Genomic DNA, 21,710 nt, shown 5'->3' on the forward strand with positions numbered 1-21,710 from the left:
AGACCTTTCTACACATCATTAATTTACCGCAAACAATCAATTAACATATAATTACTTTTATACAACCTTCTATTACGGAAATTTAATTTCTCATTCAAATTATTCTGGATGATTTTCAGAATTCTATTTGACAAACTTTTGACCCATACTTTCGTTTTACCATATTTGAAAGCAAGTTGGATATGAGTTTTTGATCAAAGAATTCCACTGTTTGGGTTATTCAACGAAACTCAAAGAATCACTGAAGTCTTGAACCTTTCCTACCAGAATTGACTAGGGTGTCTTTATTTCGATCCACAATTGATCCTTTGGGATTGAGGAAATCTCCAGAAAACAACAGTAAAAAATCAACTACTACGATGCTATTGATAATACTATCATCCTCCAGTAAAAATGGAAATGATCGCTTTCAAAATTGTACGTTAAAATCAAAATACACCTTAAAACCTACACTATAGTTTTAAGGTGTATTTTGATTTTAACGTACAGTTTTGAAAATATTCAGGTACCAATGATCTAATTGTAACATAAGTAATTTTGCAGTGAATGACTGTTCAAAATTTGATACCAAAAGGACTATTTCATAAAAAGTTATTCAATAAAAACTAGATTTTAAGGGGTAAATATATAAGGTCATTTTTCACTTCTTCGTGAAAAACTGAAAACTGGTTTCTACAAAACATTAATGCTAGGGAAGAAAACTATAGACAGCGTACTTTTAACACAAAAAGTCTCAGTCTCAAATTTCACCTAAATTTGCAGATAGAGGGTACCTCTATTTTTGTAGGTTTCAAGGGGTATCCATTGGTATGTAAGAGGGAATCAAATGACTGATTTGCTAGATAACTTAGCTATTCACTATCGATTCACCATTGGGTTATATCTCTAGTGGTATATTTTTGCTAACTCTTGACGTTTAAAGGTTTTAGAAATTTTGTCAAGAGATAAGTTTGTTTTGTCGCCATTGGAGATGAACGCCCTCTTGGAGGTTCACCGCTTTATGCTTGCAATAATCTCAAAACAGACGAGAAGGTCACCACATTCAATATTTAGTTTCAATGCACAATTTCTTTCCCTGGTTGTTGTTCATCAAGGTTCAATCATTTGATGATTTTAACTTTTTCCCAACCTGTCTGAGACTTGTTGAATGAATTCTCTATATCAGTATGTTGTCCACTTAGAGGGTCCATTTTTTTAAAGTGCTGAATCGCTGAATAGATGTAGGAAACAGTTTCAACACTAAACATGTACAGCTTCTTCCCTACGCTTGAGGTGAAAATGTTGGCTTTAGAACGTCTTGTTTACATGTTTGTGTCAAATAATGGTTTCATGTGGCCAGGTATCAAATTGTTTTTTATGTAACTTCTAATTTAGACCCTAAATCGAAAATGGACCAAAATCTAACTTTATGGTCGAACGTAGGTTTTTTGATATTGGCTTTGTGTTATATTAAGAGTAATGTAATTCTAATTTCTACTTTGGTCTCATGTGTCGCCTGCTTTGTCATTACTCAGACCATTTGTAATTTCGTTTCAATTTCGTTTTGATTGGGATAATACGGTTTAATTATCGTCAACTAAATATAGTTCTTTTCTTTCTTATTTTTGTCCAATTGCATGCGAAGGCAGTTTTCTGAAAATACTTCGCCGAGAAAGTTTTTAGAGAGATTTAGATTCTTTTGTTTTCTTAAACCCTATTGGTGGAGCTAATTGTGGATATGTGCTACCATTTGGAAGTTTAGTTCCATATATGCTTCTCCTTCTCTTGAAACTGTGTGGTAGAACACTTTTCTCTACATATGGTTCTCGCAAGCTCCCATGAGAACGAATGATTTGTTAAACAGAGATAATTCAAATATTGTGGTGATGAAATCAATATTGAAATATTTCAAAATTTCTTTGGAGGTATGTGGAACGTGGAATTAAAGACTTATGTTGACTTGATTCAAAGCTTTCGAATTCGTACGAGTTATTCTTGATATCTATCTATCAAATGTACTGTTCGGCAAACAGGATAAATGGAAAATTTACACGTTTTAGTAGAAAATCCTTATTATCGTTATAAAAATATTTCATTATTAAAAAATACAAAAATATTTATAAAACCCCATCACACTCCCGCCGTAAACACTCGTTATGATGATGAGCTCTGTCATTTCAACGACCATCCAGGGGCCCATACTTGACATATCTGTCCAGCAATCGATGAATTTCACTGAAAAATAAATTCATATTGTACAACTTTTTAAAAGATTCTTCTTTTTCCTAGCAATTTGGTTTTAATAAAAACTAACGCCAGAAACTTTTGGTAAAAAAATATTGGACGAAGTCGGAGGAAGTGTAACGAGAAGCAACGGGGTATAAAACGATATCTAAGATGAGTTGGGTTGCCAAACCCTTATGAACTGGCTGGGTGTTCCCTTGAGGCTCAAACGATGGAACAAGATTGTCACGAATGGATCGTTCCATTTTCGTATCATACAGTGGATGAATATTTCCAGGGGGTAAAAAGTTATTCTAATTAATTTTAGTTCTTTTACCCTTAAAGGTGTGAAGAAGAATTTTTCCAAGAGTCTTTTGTAGATTTTGCCATTTTCCAGGAGGGGGTTATCCATCCGCGCATATTCAAGAATTTATTTGGACTCTGATAGGTTCGTCCAACCCCCGTATGGATATATAATGGCTTTGATTTGCTACTTTTATTAGCTACATTACGTTACTTGGGGAGTTTTGATGAAACCTCCCCTCCATCCCCTTATTTTTGTAAATAAAGCAAGGGGAGACCAACCTTTTGTTTGAGTGTTCGTAATCATAAGCGGTTTTTCGTTGGTTATCCATGTGAAAAATGTTGGGTCGGAAGGCCAGAAGGATCCTCAGCAGGTCATCTCGTCCAAACATGGCTGCCAAATGGACAGGTGTTCTAAAGCCAAATGTAAACAAATCAAATATAAACGATAACCAGCCATACGATTATGTTAGAAATAGACCTATTTCTAATGAATTTTAACTTACCCGCCCTCAGCCCAACAAATACTGTCACTATATATACGTCTTTCTTTTAAAGATCTACCAAAGCATAGTGCCTTCAAAAAAGTATTGCCGATGTCACTTTACCTTCCATCGGCTTCCTTAGCATCGACGTCTTGTTTTCCATGCGCCAACATGTAGTGAACACATTTCAAGACCGCTACTCCATCCTCACATAACGCCATTGCTTTGTGAAGTAGGGTGACACGCCCTTCTGCAACGCCCTCGTTACCATAGTCTCCTCTTTGATACAACAATTTGAACATGTCGAATCTCTCATCGCCATGAGTGGTCAAGGAGTATGTAATCGGATCGCGTGTGTCGTACGCTGGTATCAAAACGTTCGCTCCGAGCGCAATCAAGGTTTCTACACAATCAGTGGAATCGATCTCGACCGCTTTGTAGAGTGGTGTTTTTCCATGCTCGTCGCGCGCGTTGATCTGAATGTTGGGGATACGGATCAAAATTTGAAGTGTTCGAATACAGCCCCATGAAGATGCGTAGTGTAAAGCCGTCCTGAAAGTTAATACAAGAAATATTTCTTTGTACAGAAAGTTTATAAAACTTCTTATACAAGGGTGGCTGGAGCTCTAATGAAAATTTTGTTACTGCATATTAATAAAAAATAAAATAACTCAAAATCTTTCAAATGTTTATTCAGTATTAACCCTTAAAGTCTGACTGTGCGGTAAACATGGCTTATGTCTCTACTTGAGTGAAGCATGGAATAAACTCGTACCTTCCTTGTGTGTCCTCCTTATTGATATCTTTGCGCCTTTCTTCTTTCGAAAGCAATTTTTTCAATTTCTTCAACTTTCCTTTCCACGTGTATCTGAAACATACGAAACAATTGAAACTTCCCTCGACCTTTAGAAGCAACCACCCGAGCCAGCTCGAACACGTTCATTGGGACGAAAGAAAAATTTGAGAGCCCTTTGGCTCTGTAAGCAACGATTGCCTTTGCCATCTGTTTAGTCATCGAGTTAAAAATGAACCCCCTGATTGCGGTCGCAAAATATCTTTCTTCGATCCTCATATTTATTGTCCTTCAGTGAGATTCGAAAACACGTTTTTTTTATAAGAGCAAAATTTTTAAAGCCTTTGGATGTTTCTTAACTTCTTGAGTTTTAAGCCTAAAAATGTTCTAAACATGTTCTTATTTCCACCATTTTGCGAGTATTTTTATCCATGATGTTTTAGGGCCCGCAAAGGCTTGTTCTTGGTATTTTGGCCATTGAAGCCTTCTGTTCTTGTATAATTTTTTCTTATAAAAAACGTGTATTATTCAAATTTGAATAACGCTCCGCCTGCCCCCTCCTGTCAACTCGTCAGAAGTCACTAGGACTCTGCTTCCCGTAGAAGATACTCATTTTTTTACCTCAGAACTCTTGGCAGTTTATCATCAATCACTGTCCAATTGGGGTAACTCCCTTCCAAGATTTTCCGTCGTACGCGAACTTCCGGCAACACTTTGGGTGGAATCAAAACAATCATGTTTTTCTCGATGGCGCAACGCAGATAATCGATGGTCTCTGTTTTGTTTCGTTTGTTCCTCATGCTGCGCTCGTAACTGACGCCAGCCTCGTATCGGTGTTTCTTCATCAACTTTTCCGCTCGTTCTTCGTGTTGAACATTCTGGACGTTCGATTCTTCGGGCACTGTTTGAAACTTGGTGCAACTAATCACTAGTTCTCCGCTTTCATCCAATTCATCTCGCATGACCAGTGGCTTTGCATTCTTTTTCTTTTGTTTTTTGGATGAGACGAGGTGACTTACAGCAAAGCTATTGGAGGCAAGAGTTTCCATGGAGACGGATGCCTTGGTTTGGTTTGGTTGTAAGGTTTCTTGAGAGCAATAGCCGAGATCTTCTCTTCGTGATGTCATAGGGATCATTTTCCCTTTTAGTAAACTATCCAATCGCTGAAAAGCTTTATAGCGCTCATATTGATCAAAACTTTCCATTTCTTTTCGAACAAGAGAAATTTGTTTTTCAAAATGTGCTGTCCGATCCCTGGCGAAATATTTTTTGCTGAGTTCGTTTTTCTTTTTTTCCGAAACAGTTGGATCAAGCTGCAGAATCTCCTTATGTAAGTCTGGCTGACACACCAAGATGCATCTTCTGACCAATGGGAACAGTTGCTCATCTTTGGCCAAACTTTCCATCACTTTCTCTAAACTATCATATCTTCTCAAATCAACAGGTGCTCTTAAAGAAGGAGGCTTGGCTTTGTTGTATTTATCGAAAGATTCCATTTCATCCAGGAATCGATTCTCTTTAGCAAGCTGCTTCTTGATGGCGGTGATTGCACCATGAAGCGTTGGGTGATCCAGAACGTCTTTGTTCTTTTCATCTTTGGAGAGTTCCATCATCGTCATGTATGACAACCTTTGATGAGGAAAAGAATCGAATGTTTGTGCGATCAAAATAAAAGAAAATCAGCAAAAGTACTACATTCGCAGCCAATTCGATTGACTTCCAAATTTGCCATACTCACCAACTTTGCCAAATCTACAATTTCAATGTCAAAAGATCACAGCTTCATGGCAAATTTTTACATCGCTACGCTGCCATTATTATTTCCGTTTTGTGATGCTTTGTCAGCAGTTTTCTGTCGGCGTTTGTAAAGCGAACGGTTTTTTAACCAATCAAATTGCCGATCGGCATTGTTTTGCTTTAGCATTGGAAGGTCTTCTATTTTTCAGAAACTTTGGCAAAAGTGGCAAAATTGGAGCGAAAAGAACACAGGTCTCGTGGGAACAGTGTTTTATATGGAGACGTATGGAGGTCACTGACCTTTATATAACCCTGGACCAAACAATATCTACCATCTTTGATTGGAGTTTTTTTAGAATTGGTACCCAAGGAGAAGCCATTGCAATGCTAAAAATTAACGTCTAACGCCGCTACATCATCAAAAGAATTTGAGGAAAAGTAGACATAGCGCTCTCGATGCATTTACACCGCTATCGAGTAGTGCCGACATTAGGGTACCAATTTTCAAAAAACTCCGATCAAAGATTTTGCTTGGCTGAGATTGAGAAGCTTGGTCCAGGGTATATAAAGGTCAGTGATGGAGGTAAGTTCCAAAAATGCCAAGAATACCAGATTCACCACATCTTTTTTATTTGGCATTTATGGCACTCAAATTTTGCCACATTTGCCAAATTTTTGTCAATCGAATGCAAAGTAATTGGCAATCAGGGCAAAAATGGCATATTTTGAAGTCAATCGAATTGGCTGTCGGTACCAAACTGAATGAGCTTCCTCAAAATTAGACTTCGCCATTTAATTGTAAGAAAGTCTTTTATAACATTAAGCATTTCCAATCTTTTCGAAGCAATAAAAAGTGAAGCCCTTAGATTTACACCACATTTGGGACGACGGATCTAGCACCTCCTTTATTATGCGGCACATTTCGCGAAATCTTAAGAGAGATTCTATTTTCAATCAGGTGTTTGTGTGTAAAATAAGTGGCCTCATTTCCCATCCAGGAGATATTGATCTCTCCAATTAATCCTAAAGGCCTTGCCTTGAAATGAATGTAAACTTTTTCTCGTACTAAATTCTAATGTATTTCCTAAAGTTTGAGCTCTTTCCCAGTAGTATTCTTTAAATCCACTCACCTCCCGGAGAACTTACTACCTACCTCCTCATATGTGCTTGTCTTGCCTCTTCAAACATTTGATCCTTCGCTGGTTCCAACATCTTTATTCTCAATTTTCCTCATGGAGGAGAGGAACGCACTTTTGAAGTGTTTTGATTTTTTTTAAACAAATTTTAGTTTTTGTATTTTTTGACGTTACAATGCAGTATCTTCATATTCTTTTGAAGTGACGTCGAAACATACTGACACTGGCGAAAATTATTTTCTCGATGATTTGGAAGCAAGGCCCGGGGGGGCACTGGGTTTGCAGACTGACGGTATGTGCGGGCCAAAAATTGGCTTTTAAAATTGCACCCTTACAGTGCAGCAAAAATTAGTGAAAATCATACCCTTAGAGTGCATTTTCCCCAAAATTTTCTATCCTTTTCGTGCAAAAATTGGTCAAAATTCTAGCATTTTTGGTCAAAATATCTAGATTTTTCAAAAAATTTCTGAAATTTCTACCCTTACAGCGCAGGCGGCAAAAAACCCACCCTTACAGTGCATTTCGGATGCCTTGAAAAATACACCCTTAGTGCCCGCACATACCCGTCAGTCATTTTGCTTGGCTGCCCCCCCCGGGAAGCAAGGCCTTCTAAAGTTACAGTATGTGGCCCCCAAAACGTCGATCAAATTTACAATTACTCTTAAATCTAGAGGAAAAGAGGTTTTACAAAAATTTTTGCTGTATGAAAAACTTTAACATCTCTTACTGTTATTTTTGAAAATTTTAAATTTGAAAAATATTTTTCAATCGCTTAAAGATAGGTAGCTTTTTTCTAATTGCCCCCATTGTAATTTTAGCGATTTCTCGAGATATCTTTAGGATATGAATACAAAATTTTGACCGTAGTTTGGAAATGTGATTTAGAGGGTTTTGGGCATAAATTTGTTTGATAAAATTTTTAAAGTATACCCCTCGGTTGTCAAAACGCAGGTTTGGGGCCCCCAAAACTTAGGTGTAGTTAAAATCAAATTAATAAGCCCAGTGGTAGTAAGGGGAGAAACTATAAACATATTTGTGTTTACAGTACCCTTAAATTTACGACCCGATGGATGTAAAATTAATGATTTTTATGAAATATTTCAAGATTTTCGATGATGCAAAGTCCAAACTGAAAATTTAGAAAATTTCAAAATAAAAATTTTGATTTAACAACGTCTTAATCAAGTTTCTGAAAACCAATCTCTTTTGAAAATAGTCCCATTCATGTATGGAATATGCTGTGAAAATTTTAGAAAAACAGCTTAACTGAAACTGAAAATATCAAGCTTTAAAGGTATTTTTCTCCTATATTTTGCAAAAAAATGACAGAATTTGCCGTGTTTTTGCTGATTCAGTGAAAATTCTTATATATAATGTAAATTTTTTGTTACAAACTATTAACTCAAGCTAATAGGAATGGAAATCCAAGATTTTTTGCTGTTTCTCATATTTAGAATTTTCGTTTTTATCAATGCTGATTCTGGTTGACCTTTAAGATGCTATATCTTTCACTCATCTTCTTAAGTCACAGATGCATCTGCATTTTCTGAAAGGTATTAGGTGTAGAAAGTTTCCTATACCCCATTTTCATAACTTATTTTCAATATACAAGGAGCTAGAGTGAGTTACATGCAATTTTTACCTAATTTTGGTGTTGAAATATTTCCCTTTAGACGCAAAAATGTTATTTTGAATCTGTCTCAAACCATCAAAAACATGCTCGTTTTTAATCATGACCATCATTCTTTCAAAATAAACAAAAATCGTCTAATTCTGATAAATCTACATGTCAGAATTCTTAAATTAATGATGACCTCCGTTTTGGGGGCCGTCTCCGTTTTGGGTGTCATATACTATACTCTAGTAACTTCAGAACGCCATGTTTGGAAGCCATTGAACGAAATTTCTACAGTATGGGTTACACAAGTGTCAAAGGCTGTTGCCCGAATATCAGTCCCCGTTCAAAACACTGCGGGTTTTTGCCGTTTTTTTTTTCTTTTCAGTGGCGTCAAACTTGGCCTTAAAACAAATTGAGCTGTTACAATTTGATTGATCCAACTTTTCCAAATTTTAATAAGCCAGAACAGTGTAGTTTCCAATAAGGAAGAGCCCTGGATAGTTTTACCAACGGAGACGAATTTTTTGACCCGAATTTTCGCTGGGGGTAGGCGTGGTCGTTGGGGCTGAATAAAAGATGCCACAATCTATTATTACTTTCGAAACACTAAATCAATTCGCCAAAATCACTAGCAATGCATTAATACATAATAATTTCATTTTTATTTTTCTTGTTGTTATAATTGTAATAAAATATCGCTAATATAAATAAAAAAGTCTCTTTAAAAAGATAAGAATTTTCGTGGAGCGAAGACGCTCGTTCAGGGAAAGGTATACGGTCTTTGAAAGTTCCTCAAAATCATTTCAGCATGGCCCGCATGCTCAGTTTGTACCTCACCTGGGTAACTGAGAAAAATGAAACGCAACTTTTTCCATTCTCTTTGCCTCACTTATTCACATTTGTCTTTTTCAACTGCAGGAGCGAAGCGAGCAGGAAGAACATAGCTGCCGACGGATTTTGCGAGCCCGAATGACGATTTTGCGACTCCGAGGGAAGTTGAAAGAGCTGCTCCTGTGATCCAAGTGGCTCCACCCACCACTGGACTGGCGACGTATTTTGCACCGCCCACTGCTCCACCCAAAACAGTGGCTGTTGTATTGTATGCGCCTCCTGCAACACGTGACACTATACCGCCTTGTGGTTGGCTCGCTTCATTTTGGTTCAGCGAATCAGATGAGATGAAATCAGATGAAATCTCGTTGGAACGATCTGCATTCTGAAAGTGAAAAAGAGACAACGATAATGAGTTTTATAGATTATACCACTAGATTTTGGAAAGTCGAAGCATCTAACGTTTATAACTTAAAACCACTTTTATAGGTAAGCTTCCTTCCCATCTGTGCGCAAAGCTAAGTGCAAGATCTTTCTAAGGTAAAGACTTAACCAATCAACCAGACGTTTGACCTTTTATGAGTAACCCTAATTTTGTTGCGTGTTGTGATTGTTAAGAATTTACATGATTTCAGTCAGTCTCAAAGCTTTAATGCCTAAAACACCTCAAATTAGGTACTTAAAAGCCTTAATATATTTTGATGCCAGATAATGCCAAAAATACCTTTTTAAAATGCTTATGTTTGTTTTCACAATTTATAAGTCAGTATCAGGGCTACTATAGTTGTGAAGCCAAGTTGCTTGATTTTTTGGTCATTTTTTCTTACACTTTTTTTTCTATAAGAACAAACTATATAAAAACATAAGGCTTAGGTGTCCAAAATATTAAGAACAAGTTAAGAACATTTTAAAGGCTTTGCAGACTCTAAAACACCTGATTATTTCTTAGGAGAATGGACAAAAATACTCAGAAAGTGTATGTTAGAACATTTTTAGGCTTAAAACTCTAAAAGTTAAGATAATCCCACGGCTTGAAAAATTTTGGATGTTCTTATAAAAAAAATGTGTATTACTGTACATTGTTCGCCTCTCAGACACAGTGTTTGGACCTTTTTTTATTTTCGGAGAGACCAACCAACCAGAAGAAAGCAATCGATGATACAGGGGTGTTCATTGGAAAGCTATATTTAAACTTGCTTTATTTCATGTTTATGATACACGCTTTTTTTTATAAGAATGGTGTAAATCCATTTCATCATGGATTTTCTTAACTTTTTTGGGAAAATCATCGAAAAATATTCTTACAGTATTTTTAGGTTAGGATCCTAATTCAGACTAGATTTAACATTTAGTACATACGTCTCAAGCATAAAATGGCATTCTTAGCATGAGTAGCGAAATTCTATGATGGTGATATTCTTAGGATTATTCTTAATTTTTTGGCCATTTTCATCATGGACATTCTTATAAAGTGTATTCTTATTAAAAAAAAGCGTGTACTGTAAATCATTTCTCATTGTAACCAATTTTATTTTTCTGTTATTAAAGATTATTAGAAATTAGCCTAATCTTGTTAATTGCTCTCTCGTTATTTTCAAATTAACTTTGTCTTTTCAAATGCAAAGTTCCTTCATCCATTTTTAATACCGTAAATGAATTTTCAGAAAAACGTACCAAAGTTTCTGTAGCCATTCCTTTCCTCCTTCAAAATTTTATGAAATAGTCTTGTGTAAGGTTTCCAGGTGAAATATCAAATCCAAAACATATCTTTTCGATCGAGTGTAAACTCTAGACCACAATAATAAAAAGAAAAAATCGTAATACGATGTTATAATATCTCTAATACAGATTATAAAGATCCAAAGTTCAACTTTTAAAACTTTTCAAACATTTTTCAACTCACTTTGTGTGAAAAAAAAAACTGTTAAACAGTCCACGTCGTTTGCCTCTCTTATCCAAACAATCGTGTTTGTTGTCTCGATGATTGAATTTTCACAGCTGCTGTGTTCTGTAAACAAAGTATTCTTTTGTTTTCTTTTGTTTCCTTGACACCGGATATATCATGAGATTGTAATGATGAACTTTTTTTGATTGATAGCACAACCAATCTCCGTTTCTAACAGAAACTTGCAAAGATTTTCCCGGGCGATGATCGAACAAATTTTTCAACCGCATGAATGAAAAGAAAATGAAAGCAACGTTTTTCTTAGAATGCCGAAAATAATTTTAGATTTCAACTAAGCCCTAAAAAATGATTCTACTTTGCTGTTTTTAGGTCTAAACTGAAATAATCGCAAAGAAAATTGATTAAAAAAAAGACGACATCACCAGGCAGAATCAGGTCTTGAAAATTGAATAAGTAAGAATCATGTCTTGTCAAGCTAAAGGTAAAAACGAATTTTTTTTTACGTTAAAGGTTACAATGAATAATATATTTTGGTTAAATTAAGCTTCTCAAATCAACAACACTAGGGAGATAAAACTTCTCCATTATAATATCAAATTAAATCAAAATAAATTAACAATTTGAATTTTCAAATGCGAAAATGTTTTACTATGTTACTATGAGACCGCATCGAAATCAAGGATCCAGCCTTGTTTCGATGAACTAGCCTGGGAAAATAATGTGAACAAGACGATATTTGTAAAATTCAAATTGTTAATCATCAGATGTAGCAAAGTCGATTACATTTAAGAGAGTAAGAAAGGGTGGTGAAAGATTTTTTTTATCAAATTTAAGAATCCAACTACGATTCCTTTTCCTGCGATTACGTCTTAAAATGGTCGACTTATTGCTTCAGTTTAAAATGGTACTGTGATCATACTCAATAAATTAGAGTATAAAATTTTCAATTTTAATGAAATATTAGGGACCGCCAATTTCATGTCGGTTAAAAATAATATCTAAGAACAAACTAATATGAAATTTTTAAAGAAAAAAAGACCGGAGCACTACATAACTTAGCTTCAAAAATATTACACTAGAAACCCCATTTTTAGTTTTTCCCACAGACAGACGTTTTTCAGAAGAAAACTTCCGAATACAATAATCAACTTATTTTTCATCCTGTAGGGTCTTGCTAATCTTCAACGTTGAAAGAACTAGCCTGTGATCATTGTCTGTAAGAAACCACAGTCTAGAAGGTATGTTCTAATAATATGGTTAGTTGTTCCATACAAACTTTAAATTACAATGATATAACAAATTACGAAAGAATAAACAATGAAAATAAAAATGTCCATCCTTTTTGAGAAGTGCCCAAAAAACTCAACAAATGAAAAGATTTAATTTTGATTCATGCCTAAACTTTTCTTGACGGGACAACCACAATCAAATGATTATTGCGGAAAGTACAAAAGAAATTTTGCAACCTAGGGTTCGTATAACAAACATCACTAGGATGAAAAACGAAATGAAAACGAACATAAAGTTTAAAAAAGAACGAAAAATACACCTTAATATTGTTTTTTTTATATTTAAAAAAAGGTTTGCGTACTAAAAATAAGGCATCTAAAGCATGATCGCTACACCGCCCAACACATCCAACTCATTTCAAAAACACACCCACCATAACGCCCGTGATCCACCCTTCACATTATTTATTAAGTTGTATTTACAAAGTCTTGAAGCGATCCTCGGGCTTCAGTTCGTGACGCCTCCTGAAACAAAGAATCCAAATAGAAATGTGAACATGCTACCGACCATATGAACGATGAGCGATAGACCTTATTAGTTATTCGTGGGTCAGCAAGAAGGGGGTTAGGCTCCATTTGCAATACAAAAATCGATATTTCAGGTCGAAACTATATCAACATCATAACTAATAGAATTTGACTTTCTTTCATACCTTCTGGTTTCGATTTTGCTCATAGTAGAGACTCCATCAGATGCCAAGAATAAAGAAACGTCTATTCCTTCATCTGAAAACAAAACAGAGAAAACGACAAAATTGAAGGAAAAGTTATTTTCAAAATGAAACACAAAGAATGTGCACACAAATTCCACGCCTACCATTAGATAGATGATATAAATCAACAATTGCGTCATTCCGACTGTATTAAAAAGCCACACCGCGCTGGTCTCAACTTAAGTATTTTTCCAAGTATCTAATGAGTTTTCAAACGCACAGTTATAGCAAAAATGAGAAACTTGCCTCTAGGCACAAAAAATCAAAACTTTCAAGAAATGACAAAAGGCTTTCAGATATACCCATGGAAAAAGTGTGCAAAATTACATCCAAATCCGAAAATTTTAAGACTGCCCCAAGGTTTCGAGCCTCGATCTGACGAAAGAAATCGTCGCCAGGATCGTTCTAGGCTGTTCCAGAGTACTTGGAGTAAGACAGAAATACAAATAAAGATACCTGCATTAGTTGAATTGGTCGTCAGATCGGCCCTGAAAAAAAAAAGAGGTTGATCGTGTGAAACGTCGAGTCGCTGATAATAAGTCTTACACATCATTAAATGTGTTCTGTCATGGTTTTGCAGCTTGGTGTAGGTGTTCGTTAATAGGAGTTCAATATAAAATTCTTAATAAGGCGAAAATAAAAAAAATGTTGTGTTTCCAGAATGCGGGTGAAAGAAAAAAGCTCTCGTGCAGCCGGCCGGAAAATTGCTTTTTTGATAACTTAAGATCATTGAAATAGAACTTTAAAGATAACTTTTATGTGCAAACAGTATGAAGTAAGCCCTGAGTACTGATGTATGAACTACTAACGAACAAAACTTGATTAACAAGCGGGAATATCTAACCAAACGACGTTTGATAGCTTGAACGGCCAACTTGCTTTTCTTTATGATGAACCATATAGATGAACCCATAGTCTGCGGCCGGGTCAGAAAAATATTTTTTTTTCACCTGGCCGGTTTCCGGAAACACTACATTTTTTATTTTCGCTTAATAATCAACATTTGAACAGGTAAGCAGGATGGCATCACAGCAGGGTGAGAATGAATGAGCTACTACATACGCATTGATGAGTTGGTCGATAATGTCGTCCGCATTGACCCTCGTCTCATCGATCCGTTTATAAACATCTCCTGAACGCTGTGAAAGAAGACAAAATGAAAGTTAACAAGTTGCTTAAATAGAACATAATTTAAAACATTTGAGCGAATAGACCAAAAAACACCCATATATCCTGCTTCTTTTTTCGGGGGCTTGGTTTTTATACAGTTAGTAGAATAGAGTCAAAAGGAAAAAACCGTGGAAAGTCTATAAATCTAGGACGTTAAGACAGATTTGTGATTGTTTTGACGCGATCCAGTCATCTGTATATTGAACGGAACATAGGATGAAACGAAAAGGGAACCTTTACTTTGAGGTGCTTACTGCTTACCCCTTAGAGAGCGCGATCGGGAGATTTTGTTGATTCAGCATATTATCATCTTACCTTGTATACACCCCTTGCTTGAATAGGACTTTGAAGGTGTGACATGTCCAGGTCAGCGCATGCGCTATCACCATTGGAAACGCCCGACGGCTCACGTGAATGGTGCATGGAACTCCTAAAAAGTTGAAAAAGGTTTCGATTCCGTCGCTAAGAACATAAAATGTAGCGAGCCTAATGACGAGAAACTTAATAATAACAGAAATTGAAAATAATCATTCCCAAATAAGGAACTTGATATGGCCTGTTTGACAAAACTATTAAGATATCAAATATATTACCAAAGCTGCCTAATTGAACTTTTCACAAACCTTTTATCAATGCTGGAATTCCTTGAATGTGTTGCAAAAACATTGCTCCCGTTGCTGGCCGTCCGGTAATGTTGTAGTACTGGGCTGTGAACATCTTCCCGTGCGACCGCGTCTGATTGTGAGCGCTTCATTTGGTCCGTCATTTCTAGTCCGCTCAATCTATGCTGTGGATAAGCGCCCGCGCTTACACTTTCAGGTTCGAGCGTGCTAGAAGCGTGCTGCTCACGATATTCTTGCCTGTAAGAACAATTAATCTTTATAGTAGACGTCAGAACAGTATAAAATATGAAATTACTGGGAAGTATTCACTTAAAAGAAGTTACGATGAATTGTATGCACAAAGAAGAAAAAACTTTATCAAAATAAAGTTAGCTGTTTTATTTTTTCCTTATCGACAAAACCAAGAGACGAGAAGAAATAAACTTACGCTTTAAACAGCGGATCACCGGATACAAGCTTCATACCAGCCGTTATCTAATTCAGAAGCGAAATAAACAGTCGTGAAATTTAAGCACATTCTGACGGCTACTAAGCTATCCAACCTTTGCCTGAAAATACCTCAATGCGAGGTGGCTTTACCACAGATTTATAAAGCCCGAAGAGCTAGATGTCGTGCTTTGGCTGAAAAGTATCTCGGTAGGAAATCCTATCTAGGTCACGTGACATTACAATAGTATTTCAGCGCTTGACCAATCAGAAGCTTCGCAGCTTTTCGAAAACAATAGCAACTATATTTCTTGCGATTTTCATATTTTTTGCCTGCGATGTCTTAAAGCGCGACATCTAGCCCTTTCGGCTTTAGAAATCTGCGGATATTACTCCATCAAATTATCAGCTGTGCCAGATTACGCAATCATTACGCAATCGAACCACAGAGAGACATATGCGATGTTCAGTTTATAAGATCAACAAAAATTCAGTAAAAGAAGGACGGATGATGTTGTTGAGGTAAGTTACCTTGACAACGCAGCCCTTCCTTAGAAAAACAAAAGGGATAGAGGAGAGAGAAACATGCGCATGACTCGTGACTTTCATTTCTTACAAACAGAACAGACTGATCGAATGACACAAGAAAAATATCAACCACAAGCTGAAGTGGTTTGTTCTTTTTCACATCTCCCTTTCAACAGTTTATTTTATTGCTGTAGGTCGAGGTCGAAAATAAATAACCAACTTGAAAAAAAAACATCCGAAAATTCCAGGAATGTTCTAATAGATGTGATGTCACTTAAATGACGTCATTAGTATGAATGTCATTAACGCATATTGATCAGCTATTAGTTAATAACTTGAAATTTACCTCAAGAATAAATCACAGCATAAAAGAATATTTTCATGGTAATATACCTTGAGTATAGAGTTGTCTTGGCGATAAGTTTTCCCTTCGTACCCCTCCAAGATGTATCTTCGTGATAAACCTTTCGATCCTGCATACTCTGCCAGGTTGACATCAACATATCCAAGCTATGAAAAGAAAAGAAAATGGGCTAACTTTTATTCGAGGTCATATCTTTTTAAAGTTTCGGGTGCGGGCCCACCAATTTTCTATCAGTCTTCCGCGAAATGTTTTCGAACAAAACTCAAAAAATGCCAAATAACTACTTTTTAAATGTATTCTGGCATCAAAGAGGCGCTAATGATGCGTATTTTCAACAGCCAACAATGCATGATTTGGCTGTAAAAGGCACAATTATTGAAATAATCTCCCAAAGCATGTCCCCGTGAAATTGATTTAGCAGATGAACTGAACCGCTAAATTTAATCCCCGCGAAAGTTTACCCCATTTAAGTAGGCTAGCCTATCGAAGAAGCTATCAAGTAATCCCGAATGCCAATATATTTGACGTAGTAGATTAAAGATAAAACTTTTCATTTCCCGTTGAAACAACAAGCCGAGAGAAAGGGATTACTGTAAATCTGAATTCAGACAAAACATTAGATTGTCAATTTGTAATCTCATCAAAAAAAATCATGTGTGGAATTTTTGACGTATGGTGGACGTCTAAATCTCTGAGATGATGTGACCTGTTAAGTTTTAGACTGCACCTAGGCTTTTGGCAGTCGACTAAATTTTCATGGCTTGAATCAGGAAAGCCCATTTGAAACCTGGTTATCTCTGTCAGGTCTTACTAATGAGAGTTATATGGGCGATAAAAAGGCAACAAGTGAATAATTCATCTCATATTATATTCCTGTCGAAATTTTAATAACAGTTTCTATTTTTAAAACTAAAAGTAACTTGTTGCCTTTTATGTTTTTATGTTAATCTCATTTCGGCAAGAAATAAAAAGACAGTTTTTGTTTTATCATTCTATCAATAGAATCTTTGAATCAAGAGGATAATTTTCATTCTGATCAAATGGAACACAGTTGCGACATGCGCTGATAATGAGATTAGGAAATTCGACCATGCGTATTCCTTTGCGATTCATCCCGTTACGGAACTTGGTCTACCGTTAATTGATTAATTGATGGATTAATATAATGTTAATTTTCATAGAGAATTTGAAATTAAAAACATGATGAGCAAGCTTGCGAACTTGACACGTAAAACCGCCTTAACTGGTCTATGGATTAGGTCCATTTTCAAAATACAATATGAGACCGTAAAATAAATTTAAATCCTACCTTTTCGTGCGATTTTCCACCTTTTATTTCCTGTAGAAATGAAAGAAAATTTGCATGGTCAAGATTAAAACTTAGAAGAGAACCATTCGATATGAGTAATGGTTTCAAGAAAGTTTTCTTACGAGGAAAAGACTAAAAAAGAAACTTTCCAGGATGAGGGTTAGAGTAAATCACATTTAAAACAGATATTTCTTCGTTTACTAATAGCTGAGAAAATTCTTCAAAGTATATTTTAATGTACGACAGAGTACAAAACTTACGTGAAAGATTAAGATTTTTTTTTACAAAAACAAGAGAAATCTCAAGAATTTTTTATCGTGTAAATTATATGCGATAAAAAAGGTCTGTCTCTTCACTTCACACAGCTTCGTGTTATGTAATTTTTGAAAGTAGAGAAATGATTTGTACTTAGATGTAAAAAAGAGAAATCATAGAGTGTTAGGTCAAACTGAAAAGAATTGTTTGAATTTCTTATGTAAATTTTCAACCAAACACTAAAAATAGAGAAGATTTTATTTTTCTGAACAAGGATTTTTAGGAGCAAAATATGTACCCTTTAAAATGTCCACCTAAACATAAACAGTCTCTGGAATGTTTTGAGAAATGTGAAGAGAGCTAAAACCAAAACAAAAACTGGTTCCACCCTTAGAAGACCCGAAAGATGATGTCAACCAAGTTATGATAGAGTTTCTTTTAAATTTCGAAAGCTTGCCAGCACACGGTTAAAATGGATTTCTCAAGGGAAACGGTTCTAATTGAATAAATGAAGCTGTTCTGGAAAGCCAGGGGGAAATGTTTACTAGGCCTAACCATAAAGAAAATGATATCTATAGTATATTGATTGTAGGTAATGCAGGTATGTGCTATCAAGATTTTTTTTTGAATTCAGAGACGTTTATTTAGCTGTGCTGGCTGGTGCTGGTTGATTTACCAACAACCCCATTAGAAAAAAATAGGTTACCTTTCTAACAGAAATGCGACAAAGACACGTCTCTAATATGCCAGTACCAGGTGCTGAGGATAATTTACAAGAAAAGTTTATTTCATGCTCCCATCTCACTGAATGCGAAACAATATTAGCCCTAAAAAGAATCAAGAAAAATCATTTATTCTTGTGCTTACAAAAAACACATATTAAAATTGGTGTAAAAAGCCAATAAAATTCTTAGGAATTGACTAAATTCAATTGTCAATCAAAAAGATGAATTAAAATTTAAAAAACAACATGAATTTACTCAAACAGAATGGATTCAAAGAAGAAAATCTTGATGATGAAATTAATGAAAAGGAAAACAGCTATGTATTTTGAGTACTAGAATAGGTTATTTGATGAAAAATTTAAATATTTATTGCTCTCTCTTTTGATTTCATTCAAAAGTATTTATGAATTGATAGTAATAGAATTCAGGGAAGAAAGATATTTTAAGCTATGCTATCATAAAAAGTGCAAAAAAATAAAGCTTTGTAAAACATCTTGCCAAGCAACAAAACAAATTGATAACATCATAAGACCATAAACCATAAACAACAACAAATCACTTTGATGATGTCAATCATTTTTTCCCCTTAAATACCTTTAATTAAAACACTGATTAACAGAATGGCGTGGATTTATGCTATGGCAACAAACTGTAATATCTCTTATAAGAAGGAAGTTGAGGAAATTAGAAACATTTTAAAAAATGAAGCAGATTGAATGTAGTCTTTGAAATGACATACAAATCAATTTCAACTTTTTTTTATACAAAAGGATTCCTCAAAAACATTTCCCAAATAGATCTAATTTTGCCACAAACTAAGCATTATTTCACCACCTTACACCGCACCAATTTGTTCTTACAATCAAATTTCTGATTTTTAAATGTAATATTGTATTTGGTAGGGATTAGATTGATTGGATTTTAATAAAAAGAATTATGTGTTTTTAATTTTAAACACAAGCAGCATTACTCCTATTCTCTCTCTCCCCTAATCAAGACCTGATTAGTCTAACTGACCAAACCAAAGTTTGGGTAATTTGATCAGTAAAATGTTCCATAAATTCAGTTTGATATAAAGAAAATGCTCTGTTTCCCTATCTGAAAACATTTCATTGGCAGAGATATTGAACTTGAAACATTTCTATTTTGACAGTACCTGGACATTAGGCTCATCCAAATATTGTTAAAATTTAAGCAACACAAACTACTCCGGACTACTCACTCAAACTTATTAGTTATCAAGCTTAATTGAACACTCAATTATTTTGAAGTTTCGTAATGCGGGTCCACGGGACAAGTAACAAGCAAAAACTTTAGGGGAGAAGCAAGGCCCAAAGAGAATTTTTTGAAGATCGATTACGTGTGAAAATGCTAGTCTAGCCTGAACATTTCTGATTATATACCTATACCCATTTTTCTAATTAAATAGCTTTCATGTGGGAAAGAGACTTAAAAATTACATCGTACCTAATGTTGTTGTTAATGTTGTTATTTTGCCTGAACATGACACCCCAAATATATTTTTAGGTGTGTTTGAGTCATACCGTGGGTTGTGTTCTGCCAGATTTAAAAATGAAATAGCCAAGTTTCCATCAGCAATCTAACATTTCTATAACTTCTATTCCTATAATCGTTTGGGAGACGCGACAACCTATTGACTCAGTTCCGCTCCGTATATTAAATTACTCAAGGGCCATAAATCATTTGCTTTGTAAGCATGGAAATAAAGCCCTAATACTCGAACTAATACTTTATAGGACGTTGCACAGGAAGGATTCACAGCATTGTTGCGTGCTAATTTGGGAGAATGTCAGTGTGTCAATATTAACAAAACTTATACTTATAAAAGGTAATATCTACTTTCCGGCTTGTTTTACTTGCATCCACCGAAGAGTTATGCAACAGTTGATTAGGTCAATAGAGGTCTTTTGAATAACAAATTACTCCACATACATTACTTTCCATCAGCCAGTGCAAATGAAATAAATTATCTTGTCTCTAGGTATCAAACTGATGTTTTGTAAAAGGAACATTTGGCAGGCGCAATCAAAAAAAATAACAGCACTCATAAAAAAATTATGTTTCCGTCGAGCTACTTTTACCGTTTCTTTGCCTAAAAGATATAGCAAAAATAGAAAGCACAGGTAGACTGTGCCTTTACTTGGCTGTAAAAAATTCTGTATAGTAGAATTTTCTCAAACTTTCAACAATGATAGAAACAGACCAGTTTTTATAAAAAAAAACAGACTCCTGCGCTCAATAGGATCGATCATCTGAACGGCTTGATGATGATAGATCGATATGTCATCGATGGATTACTTAACGATCCGGATGAGATCGATAGGGGATTGATACTCAAGATTTTTTTAAGCTTATGACTAGATATCGATTATTTATTGATCTATCATCGATCTTATCGACCCTATCGATAACAAATCGATTAACGACCGATGACAAATCGATATACTCGATTGAAATACTAGCTCGATAATGGATCAACAAAGAATCGATACTGTGAGATTGGGTAACTTCTATCCAGATCGTTAAGTAATCCATTGATCACATATCGATCCGTCATCGAGCCGTTCCGATGATCAATCCTATCGAGCGCGGTGGTCTGGAAAAAACTAAGCACATCTTTCTCATATCTTTCTTCTTCTTCTATCTTCAATGAAGTCTACTGAAGTTAAGGCAGGTAAGATATTCTTATATTTATCAATATTCACTGAAACACAGTTCGTTGCACGTCTGCGGTGTGGAGTAGTGTGTGCATGATGAGATGTAACTCGCATGGCGCAACTAACTCGCCTTCTGTTGGAAGATCATTTGGGGCATTTAACAATAGCAATACCTTTGAGTGTGTGAAGAAAAGTCACCACCAGAGAGAAGTCTTGCCTTACAGAATAACACTCCTGTAACGTAAGGGATACTGTTCAACTCGTCAATGCGCAAATTCACATCAAACTTGAACTTCTTTTTCTTCATAATTCATTATTTTGAGATTTGTTTTAACTTTTTAACCTAAAAATAAGACAATGTAAAAAATAATTCTGTAAAGGAACAATGAACTGATCTGAAAAATGTCTACGTAGTAAAAGCTATAGATAAACAATATGTATATACCTGACATCAGAAAAAGCCATGTCATTCAAAGCAAAAACCAAATTTTGAATCTGAGCTGATTTACAAGTTTCGATTTTACGGCCGTAGAATATGATACCATGGTCACACGTTTCACATTATAAATTGAGTCTACACATTTTAAGTCAATGTGACCACACCTCTTGTTTTGAGAAA

The 21,710-nt window shown here is 35.3% G+C and overlaps 4 protein-coding genes across 4 annotated transcripts in view; 1 reads left to right on the forward strand and 3 right to left on the reverse strand.

The window, feature by feature from the left end:
* The window catches only part of LOC136803857 (DNA damage-binding protein 1-like), a 76,237-nt gene extending 66,954 nt beyond the window's left edge, over nt 1-9,283 (forward strand). The window contains exon 30 of the mRNA XM_067060579.1: nt 9,193-9,283. The gene's annotated coding sequence lies outside the window, so the exon portion shown is untranslated. The remainder of the gene's footprint in view (nt 1-9,192) is intronic.
* LOC136803856 (uncharacterized) lies at nt 2,037-6,809 on the reverse strand. Its single transcript, XM_067060576.1, has 6 exons — nt 6,674-6,809; nt 4,405-5,412; nt 3,766-3,858; nt 3,114-3,542; nt 2,788-2,919; nt 2,037-2,214 (listed from the first exon to the last, which is right to left on the reverse strand). The coding sequence occupies exons 1-6, from the start codon at nt 6,730-6,732 to the stop codon at nt 2,157-2,159; spliced, it is 1,779 nt and encodes a 592-aa protein (XP_066916677.1). The 5' UTR covers nt 6,733-6,809; the 3' UTR covers nt 2,037-2,156.
* LOC136803861 (uncharacterized) lies at nt 9,070-10,899 on the reverse strand. Its single transcript, XM_067060585.1, has 2 exons — nt 10,780-10,899; nt 9,070-9,490 (listed from the first exon to the last, which is right to left on the reverse strand). The coding sequence occupies exons 1-2, from the start codon at nt 10,795-10,797 to the stop codon at nt 9,164-9,166; spliced, it is 345 nt and encodes a 114-aa protein (XP_066916686.1). The 5' UTR covers nt 10,798-10,899; the 3' UTR covers nt 9,070-9,163.
* A 588-nt stretch (nt 10,900-11,487) lies between these two features.
* Nucleotides 11,488-21,441, reverse strand: LOC136803863 (early estrogen-induced gene 1 protein-like). The gene is made up of 11 exons (XM_067060586.1): nt 21,265-21,441; nt 18,395-18,515; nt 17,434-17,463; nt 16,154-16,270; nt 15,234-15,280; nt 14,807-15,043; nt 14,499-14,613; nt 14,076-14,152; nt 13,470-13,501; nt 12,954-13,026; nt 11,488-12,765 (listed from the first exon to the last, which is right to left on the reverse strand). Exons 1-11 carry the CDS (start codon nt 21,396-21,398, stop codon nt 12,720-12,722), a joined length of 1,029 nt encoding a protein of 342 aa, XP_066916687.1. The 5' UTR covers nt 21,399-21,441; the 3' UTR covers nt 11,488-12,719.
* Nucleotides 21,442-21,710: the final 269 nt, after the last annotated feature.

This window comes from Clytia hemisphaerica, unplaced genomic scaffold, assembly GCF_902728285.1.
Source record: "Clytia hemisphaerica strain Z4C2 unplaced genomic scaffold, Clytia hemisphaerica genome assembly, whole genome shotgun sequence".
NCBI classification, from domain to species: domain Eukaryota; kingdom Metazoa; phylum Cnidaria; class Hydrozoa; order Leptothecata; family Clytiidae; genus Clytia; species Clytia hemisphaerica.

Coding starts and splice junctions, on each gene's coding strand:
- LOC136803856 (XM_067060576.1), bottom strand. CDS start 6,732: ATGTTGGAACCAGCGAAGGATCAAATGTTTGAAGAGGCAAGACAAGCA. Junction 3,543..3,765: donor AAGGAGGACACACAAGGAAG/GTACGAGTTTAT, acceptor ATTAACTTTCAG/GACGGCTTTACACTACGCAT. Junction 2,215..2,787: donor TACGAACACTCAAACAAAAG/GTTGGTCTCCCC, acceptor TTTATTTTTCAG/TGAAATTCATCGATTGCTGG.
- LOC136803863 (XM_067060586.1), bottom strand. CDS start 21,398: ATGAAGAAAAAGAAGTTCAAGTTTGATGTGAATTTGCGCATTGACGAG. Junction 15,281..16,153: donor AAGACAACTCTATACTCAAG/GTATATTACCAT, acceptor CTTCTGAATTAG/ATAACGGCTGGTATGAAGCT. Junction 13,502..14,075: donor ATCGACCAACTCATCAATGC/GTATGTAGTAGC, acceptor TTTTTTTTTCAG/GGCCGATCTGACGACCAATT.